Source organism: Salmo salar, chromosome 02, assembly GCF_965601325.2.
Source record: "Salmo salar chromosome 02, fSalSal1, whole genome shotgun sequence".
Lineage (NCBI taxonomy): Eukaryota > Metazoa > Chordata > Actinopteri > Salmoniformes > Salmonidae > Salmo > Salmo salar.
In genome coordinates this window covers 66347132-66356721 of record NC_138292.1, presented here as the reverse complement: position 1 = coordinate 66356721, position 9590 = coordinate 66347132, and the positions used below count along the sequence as shown (strand labels likewise).

Below are 9590 nucleotides of genomic sequence, written 5' to 3'. Positions count from 1 at the left end.
GCACAGAGGTGTAACTCCAGACAGACAGGCCATCACAAAATGTAAATAATCTGACACTGTGTCCTAGGGAATTAGGGACTGGGAGCAGCCCCTACACACACGCATGCACACACACACTCACACACATGTGCGTGCCTGCTTGCATGCGTGTGTTTGTCTCTGTGTGTGAATTTGTGAGCATGAGGTGATAATCAACAGCGTGGCGTAAGGAGGACTCTTCCCCTGTTATTACACACACCGTCCGAATATGATGCACACACTACCACCACTGGGCCAGCAGGCAGGGACTCCCAATTTGGTCAAGAGCCTTTTAATTTACTACCCCCTCCCTCCCTCCCGATCCCACCCTATCCCTCCAACTCTCCCCACCTCTGTCGTTTCCTCAAACTCTTCATTCAACTGTGGTCGTTTCCCTTTGATCACCCTCCTCCCCTGGGGTTTTACTTTCTGTCACTGGGGAGAAGAGGAGGAAGAGAGAAAGCAGAGAGAGAAAGGAGGGAGAGAGGGAGAGAGAGAGCTAAGGCCAGGGGCTTTGCTGGCTGCCATTGTCATTGTCTGTCAGGAGAAGCACCGGGGAGAGCGAGAGGGAAGAGAGAGAAAAAGTTCCTGACGAGTTAAAGTAGTCCACCGGACCGCGCGTACAGTATTCAACAGCCTCCCTAGGCTATCGGTCGGCAATCGCAAGGGAGAGAGAGAGTTACACCAAAGGATTTTTTATTTATAGCCCACGGCGACAGTCAGTAACAACTTTTCTGAGGGGTGTGTGTGGTTGGTTAGTGAAGATAAAGGACTAGTTAGTGATTTTCTTTGGCCATGCAACAGGCCTGGGATAAGGCTCTCTTTGAGGCTCACATCGAAGGTGTCAAGAACGGCCAAACGGGTGAAATGTCGGGGAAAAACCAAGGAGGATATATGGGAGCCAAGACGTCCAACGAACACTTCCAGAGGTAAGGGAAATATTGCTGCAAATATATGCACATATACCGGTATGCTATGTGCCATAGACAGGCTATGGGAAGACATATATATATATATATATATATATATATATATATATATATATATATATATATATATATATATATATATATATATATATATATATATATATATATGTATGTATGTCATATTAAAAACATGCCATGGCTGTTATCCCAAAGGCATGTATGAAAATGAATTAGTTCCAAGGGGGATTTAGGATCAATATATAAATTAATAAATGTCTCCTTAGCGGCATTGAGGCAATTCCAACTTCCGAGGAATAGGGATGGATAATTCATTTGCTGAAGGGAGATTTGGCAGGCTGGTATTCATGAATATATATTTCTCTAACTAGCTATGGATGATGGAATTCAAACTTCTGAACAATAGTTCCAAGGAATACTGTAGTCGGATGGTGGCAGATGAGTTCTAGTGTATATACGCTTCGGAAAAGCTGTGGAAAGAGGAAAAAAACACTTCCCAAAACTCCTCAATGTCATCCCTGTGAGCAAGATGGATGAGGTGGAAGGGGTGGGCTCAATGGCCTACAGTGTTTCTGTACAATCATTTATTTAACTGTGGCTCACTAGTGTTCATTCTACCATGGAGCGGAGTAGCACGGTCTCAAACAGAGTTTTACAGAAAGTCCTACCATGGAAAAAGAGAAAAAGAGAAAACAGAGAATATTACAACAAAGATCTTTTATAGAAGATCTGTCTGACTCAGTCTCAAACACACACACACACTGTATATGTTTATAACAGACAGTAAGGTCTCATATTGAAACACAAGCAGTACTATGCTCTAAGTAAAGTAGGCAGGACATACTAAAGGCAAAACTGAAAATATTAGATTGAAATTTTAATTTTTTTGAAATTAAAGTAAATTTGCTAGTCATAATTATATAGAACTTTAGTATGTTGAAGAATGTATTAGTCGTTTCTCCTTATATTTGTGTTTCCTAAAACATTCCCTTTGTTTTGATGTTATTATACTTTTATTTGTTAGTTTTTTTGTATTTCTTCTTTCGAGAATATTAGCACAAAAATCCATTGGGGTAGACTAAAACCCGGGCTTATATGAGTTGAGGAACTTTAGAAGTAAATTAAAGTATTAGATCTCCCTCTTAAATAATGAATACATCATTGTTTTTGTTAAATAAATAAGCAATAAACAGCCCAAGAGATTCTACAGACGCCAGTAAAAACCCTGACTTTCTAAATGAACGTGAGCTAAATACGAGACCTTTTATTAACAACTTGTAACAAGCGTTATATGAGAAGTTGGATTGAGACCTTGTGATAACAACTTTATTGTTATTTATATAACTATAACGACATGGAACATACCATTCTCAATATAGTGTAGAATAAATCAGTATATTTGTTTTTAAGAGAAATCACAAATACAATGTTTACCACTTTTGTCATAGCCTTTAGCTTCCCCTAGGCCAAATTAACTTGCCATTCAAACACATTACACAAGTTGTAGTAAATAGATATTTAATTTATTTCACTAGTTTAAAATACAACAATATGTATTATCGATAATGAAGAGATGAATTGAGTTTATTGAAGACCAACTCATTCTATGAAAAGTTAACGGACAATTTCCTCTAATCCCCCTACAGTGTAGTTAGATATCCCCTTCATTTTATTATAATGTCCCATTTTAGGCTTACATTGTCAGTGGAACAAAGGTCATAGCAACAATAAATCGTTATTTGATATCAGATTCAACATTTAACTTCGTAATCTTATGTTAAAAAATAATATGTAATAAATAATCGTACGTGTGCAATGTAATAGCCTTTGGTGTCTTCTTCAAAAAGTACATTTGCTACAGTATCTACGGTAACGACACACGGAATTTCCGCAACCATGATTATTTTCAGGTGTGTAAAGTTTAGCAGCGTCAGTGTAATATAACTGATTATCTATCTTGAATTATGCAACCTTGACCTCGACTTACATGTTGAACAAAAAAACAGGTATTATCTTATTTGCTAATCATTGACATATTTTCCACTGATTAAATATAATTGTGTCAATGTATATTAAGAAAGCTGTAATTATTGACTGTATTAAAATTCTATTCAACATAGGTGTGAATACTTATGCAAGGGTAGTTTATACTGGATTTAGTCTGGTTTATAATAGATTATCAATGTTAACTTCTCAATGTTGACTCTTATATAACATTGATTATCAGCGTTAACTTTTACAATAACAAAGTAAGCCTTTGTTTTTGCTACTACTTGTAATGATAAAGTTGGCCCAACTGTTTACTGGCATTAAGCCGCTGTACTGACCATGTCTTTGTACACCTAGTGAACATGCAAAAGGGTACAAGCAGTATTTTAGTGCACTAATATGTACGATTTGATCATAGAAAACCCCACATTTTACCATGTGAACCAGTGAGCCGTGGTAAAGTAGGCTGTTTGAGGGAGGAAAATTGCACAGCTTAAAGGTGTACCTTATTTGTAAAGGGAGTTCATGGGGACTTATCATGATGGAGTAACTAGAAAAGGGGAGAGATCATAGTTATGGGGACTTATCATGATGGAGTAACTAGAAAAGGGGAGAGATCATAGTTATGGGGACTTATCATGATGGAGTAACTAGAAAAGGGGAGAGATCATAGTTCTGGGGACTTATCATGATGGAGTAACTAGAAAAGGGGAGAGATCATAGTTCTGGGGACTTATCATGATGGAGTAACTAGAAAAGGGGAGAGATCATAGTTATGGGGACTTATCATGATGGAGTAACTAGAAAAGGGGAGAGATCATAGTTATGGGGACTTATCATGATGGAGTAACTAGAAAAGGGGAGAGATCATAGTTATGGGGACTTATCATGATGGAGTAACTAGAAAAGGGGAGAGATCATAAGTAATATGTCATATTACATGTCTCGCGGCTTAAAATATGTAAGACGTAAATGTATAAACGTCGTGAGAGAAGCGATCTGCTTGATCAAGACAAGTGAATGCAGCACGGCACAGGTTCTTGATGTCTGTTTCTAAATCACTTTTAAAATGTCATTTTACCTACAAATGTACATTTATTTCCGTTACTGCAACCAAAATCTATATTTTTACAGTTACATTTAGAATTATCGCCCAGTGAAACGGCACAGGTAGGCGATTTTTCTTTACGTTTTGATCGTCGTCACATAATATAATATGAGTCTATGAACTAGGCCTTATGTCTTTGAGTTTGAGACAGTAAATAGTAGAGTAAATATGTGTAATTCACACCAATGTTTTACACGACATCTGATTAACGATAAGGATAAGAGTAAGGATTTGACTGGGGATGGAACGGAAAAGAGTTAAGTGTGTGTGTGTGTGTGCACCCGTGTATGTTTGTGCGTGTATTTGCGCACGTCTATGCACGCGTGCGTGTGCAGAGAGGCGTAGGATCAAGCGGCCATGTTTGTGTGTTGCTGAGCTAGAAAGTGAAATGTTAGAGCAGTCCTTATATGGCTTGCCTGCCCACTCATTCTATTTTAAAACAGCAACAATTTCTATATACGCAGAACCCTCACCTGACACACAACATGGTTTATAGCCGTCCATCAATTAGAAGAACATAGAATGATTAACCTCTCTACACATGATTTATAGCCTACTCACCAGTCCTAACTAATAATACACATTCGTTTTGGGTCACAGTACACTTAGAGGGAAAGATCAGGCTATTACAAATCTAGACATTTGTAGTCTCTCCTTGACCATAAACTGCTTTAAAGATAAGAAAACAAATATGTACATTTGAAATTTGGTTGAACTATCAACTTGCATCCATTTCTTGAAATGTTACATGCCACTACATAGTAACCACAGTAGTAGCTAATTCAATGAAAAATGACCTTGACCAGTGAATTGTAAATAAATCATTGGTTCATGTCTAGAATCTGCTTCAACTGTGGACAGATGTGGAGATAACTGATTATTCGGATTATAGATCAAAAGTGTTTTTTAAAAGGAGAAGTCTTCAGTCGTGGTCTTTGTCAAAAACAATACTCCATTCATTTCTTGTATTTTTCTGGAGAAATTTGTCTAGGCAAAGACACTGATAGAATTACTTTTACACATCAATATATACGTTACTTGCTTGTATAAATGTAAGCAGTAGACCATTATGTGCTCTCTCTCTCTCTCTCTCTCTCTCTCTCTCTCTCTCCTCTCTCTCTCTCTCTCTCTCTCTCTCTCTCTCACTACTCTTTGTTGAGTCAGTTAAGTTTTGATGTAACCTAGTCTCAGTCCAGCTGTAGAGCACCTGTCATGCCTGTGTGAGTTATACTTTTACAGGACACGGGTTTTCTATCTTAGCGTAATGGGAATACCAGTTCCTGAGGCATCTTAACATATGTTAAGGCTTCACACAAGTAGCCATAACATAACATAGCCCAGTACTGTAGTTTATGTACTATACATTACTACTACCGCAGGTTCTATACATTACGGGAATATCAGGCAGTTCCTCTCTTAGCTGTTCCTGAACCAGCAACCAGGAACCAGGAACCATATGTTAAGGTTTTACACCCAAGTAAACATAACATAGTACAGTAGGGAAGTTTATGTATCGCCTTACACAGTGCTTCATTTATACCTATACCTCTCTGTCTTACACACGCTCCACTTTCTCCCTCCTCCCTTTCTCTCTCTCCTCCCTTTCTCTCTCTCTCCCCCTTTCTCTCTCTGTCCCCTTTCTCACTCTCTCTCATCCCTCTCTTTCCCCAGCTGTGTGCTTTATATCACCCTGACCAGTTTGTCAGAGAAGGGGAAGTTGCCTCTGACCCCTCTTCTTAGGCAGCACTGATTAGCGCCCCAGACACCATTCTAGGCCCACAACTCATCCGCAGCCTGAAGCGCGGGGCTGTTTTTCTTCTGCCATTTAGTTCTCTCTATCTCTCTCGCTCTCACTTCCCCCCTCTCTCGCTTGCTTTCTTTCTCCCCCCCCCACCCCCCTCTCTCTCACCTACAGCCCCTACAGAAGGCCTGCCTCCTCAGTGAATGTTCCTCTGAGGCTGTAGAACATTTTATTGTTGTGGATGTTGTTGTATTATTTCTATTCTTCTCTGGCTGTTGTTGTTGTTATGGATGTTGTTGTTGTTTTGCTATTCTTCTCTAGTTGTTGTTGTTGTTGTGTATGTTGTTGTAATATTCCTATTCTTCTCTAGCTGTTGTTGTTGTTGTTATGTATGTTGTTGTAATATTCCTATTCTTCTCTAGTTGTTGTTGTTGTTATGTATGTTGTTGTAATATTCCTATTCTTCTCTAGCTGTTGTTGTTGTTATGTATGTTGTTGTAATATTCCTATTCTTCTCTAGCTGTTGTTGTTGTTATGGATGTTGTTGTAATATTCCTATTCTTCTCTAGCTGTTGTTGTTGTTGTTATGTATGTTGTTGTAATATTCCTATTCTTCTCTAGCTGTTGTTGTTGTTATGGATGTTGTTGTTGTTGTTTTGCTATTCTTCTCTAGCTGTTGTTGTTGTTATGGATGTTGTTGTTGTTGTTTTGCTATTCTTCTCTAGCTGTTGTTGTTGTTATGGATGTTGTTGTAATATTCCTATTCTTCTCTAGCTGTTGTTGTTGTTATGGATGTTGTTGTAATATTCCTATTCTTCTCTAGTTGTTGTTGTTGTTATGGATGTTGTTGTAATATTCCTATTCTTCTCTAGCTGTTGTTGTTGTTATGTATGTTGTTGTAATATTCCTATTCTTCTCTAGTTGTTGTTGTTGTTATGTATGTTGTTGTAATATTCCTATTCTTCTCTAGTTGTTGTTGTTGTTATGGATGTTGTTGTAATATTCCTATTCTTCTCTAGTTGTTGTTGTTGTTATGTATGTTGTTGTAATATTCCTATTCTTCTCTAGCTGTTGTTGTTGTTGTTATGGATGTTGTTGTAATATTCCTATTCTTCTCTAGCTGTTGTTGTTGTTGTTATGGATGTTGTTGTAATATTCCTATTCTTCTCTAGCTGTTGTTGTTGTTGTTATGTATGTTGTTGTAATATTCCTATTCTTCTCTAGCTGTTGTTGTTGTTGTGTATGTTGTTGTAATATTCCTATTCTTCTCTAGTTGTTGTTGTTGTTATGTATGTTGTTGTAATATTCCTATTCTTCTCTAGCTGTTGTTGTTGTTGTTATGGATGTTGTTGTAATATTCCTATTCTTCTCTAGCTGTTGTTGTTGTTATGTATGTTGTTGTAATATTCCTATTCTTCTCTAGCTGTTGTTGTTGTTGTTATGGATGTTGTTGTAATATTCCTATTCTTCTCTAGCTGTTGTTGTTGTTATGGATGTTGTTGTAATATTCCTATTCTTCTCTAGCTGTTGTTGTTGTTATGTATGTTGTTGTAATATTCCTATTCTTCTCTAGCTGTTGTTGTTGTTATGTATGTTGTTGTAATATTCCTATTCTTCTCTAGCTGTTGTTGTTGTTATGTATGTTGTTGTAATATTCCTATTCTTCTCTAGCTGTTGTTGTTGTTATGGATGTTGTTGTAATATTCCTATTCTTCTCTAGTTGTTGTTGTTGTTATGTATGTTGTTGTAATATTCCTATTCTTCTCTAGCTGTTGTTGTTGTTGTTATGGATGTTGTTGTAATATTCCTATTCTTCTCTAGCTGTTGTTGTTGTTATGTATGTTGTTGTAATATTCCTATTCTTCTCTAGTTGTTGTTGTTGTTATGTATGTTGTTGTAATATTCCTATTCTTCTCTAGCTGTTGTTGTTGTTATGGATGTTGTTGTAATATTCCTATTCTTCTCTAGCTGTTGTTGTTGTTATGTATGTTGTTGTAATATTCCTATTCTTCTCTAGCTGTTGTTGTTGTTGTTATGTATGTTGTTGTAATATTCCTATTCTTCTCTAGCTTGTTGTTGTTGTTATGTATGTTGTTGTAATATTCCTATTCTTCTCTAGCTGTTGTTGTTGTTGTTATGGATGTTGTTGTAATATTCCTATTCTTCTCTAGCTGTTGTTGTTGTTGTTGTGGATGTTGTTGTAATATTCCTATTCTTCTCTAGCTGTTGTTGTTGTTATGTATGTTGTTGTAATATTCCTATTCTTCTCTAGCTGTTGTTGTTGTTATGGATGTTGTTGTAATATTCCTATTCTTCTCTAGCTGTTGTTGTTGTTGTTATGGATGTTGTTGTAATATTCCTATTCTTCTCTAGCTGTTGTTGTTGTTATGTATGTTGTTGTAATATTCCTATTCTTCTCTAGCTGTTGTTGTTGTTATGTATGTTGTTGTAATATTCCTATTCTTCTCTAGCTGTTGTTGTTGTTATGGATGTTGTTGTAATATTCCTATTCTTCTCTAGTTGTTGTTGTTGTTATGTATGTTGTTGTAATATTCCTATTCTTCTCTAGCTGTTGTTGTTGTTATGGATGTTGTTGTAATATTCCTATTCTTCTCTAGCTGTTTTGTTGTTATGGATGTTGTTGTAATATTCCTATTCTTCTCTAGCTGTTGTTGTTGTTATGTATGTTGTTGTAATATTCCTATTCTTCTCTAGCTGTTGTTGTTGTTATGGATGTTGTTGTAATATTCCTATTCTTCTCTAGCTGTTGTTGTTGTTATGTATGTTGTTGTAATATTCCTATTCTTCTCTAGCTGTTGTTGTTGTTATGTATGTTGTTGTAATATTCCTATTCTTCTCTAGCTGTTGTTGTTGTTATGGATGTTGTTGTAATATTCCTATTCTTCTCTAGTTGTTGTTGTTGTTATGGATGTTGTTGTAATATTCCTATTCTTCTCTAGCTGTTGTTGTTGTTATGTATGTTGTTGTAATATTCCTATTCTTCTCTAGCTTGTTGTTGTTGTTATGTATGTTGTTGTAATATTCCTATTCTTCTCTAGCTGTTGTTGTTGTTATGTATGTTGTTGTAATATTCCTATTCTTCTCTAGCTGTTGTTGTTGTTATGTATGTTGTTGTAATATTCCTATTCTTCTCTAGCTGTTGTTGTTGTTATGGATGTTGTTGTAATATTCCTATTCTTCTCTAGTTGTTGTTGTTGTTATGTATGTTGTTGTAATATTCCTATTCTTCTCTAGCTGTTGTTGTTGTTATGTATGTTGTTGTAATATTCCTATTCTTCTCTAGCTGTTGTTGTTGTTATGTATGTTGTTGTAATATTCCTATTCTTCTCTAGCTGTTGTTGTTGTTATGGATGTTGTTGTAATATTCCTATTCTTCTCTAGTTGTTGTTGTTGTTATGGATGTTGTTGTAATATTCCTATTCTTCTCTAGCTGTTGTTGTTGTTATGGATGTTGTTGTAATATTCCTATTCTTCTCTAGTTGTTGTTGTTGTTATGGATGTTGTTGTAATATTCCTATTCTTCTCTAGCTGTTGTTGTTGTTATGGATGTTGTTGTAATATTCCTATTCTTCTCTAGTTGTTGTTGTTGTTATGTATGTTGTTGTAATATTCCTATTCTTCTCTAGCTGTTGTTGTTGTTATGGATGTTGTTGTAATATTCCTATTCTTCTCTAGCTTGTTGTTGTTGTTATGGATGTTGTTGTAATATTCCTATTCTTCTCTAGCTGTTGTTGTTGTTATGTATGTTGTTGTAATATTCCTATTC

General features: G+C 36.1%; 1 protein-coding gene across 1 annotated transcript in view; it reads left to right on the top strand.

Annotated features, from left to right (window-relative positions):
- The first annotated feature begins 400 nt into the window (after positions 1 to 400).
- The window catches only part of rbm20 (RNA binding motif protein 20), a 91307-nt gene continuing 82117 nt past the window's right edge, over positions 401 to 9590 (top strand). Inside the window, exon 1 of the mRNA XM_045707939.2 lies at positions 401 to 947. Coding sequence (XP_045563895.2) covers positions 814 to 947 — 134 coding nt within the window. The 5' untranslated portion in view covers positions 401 to 813. The remainder of the gene's footprint in view (positions 948 to 9590) is intronic.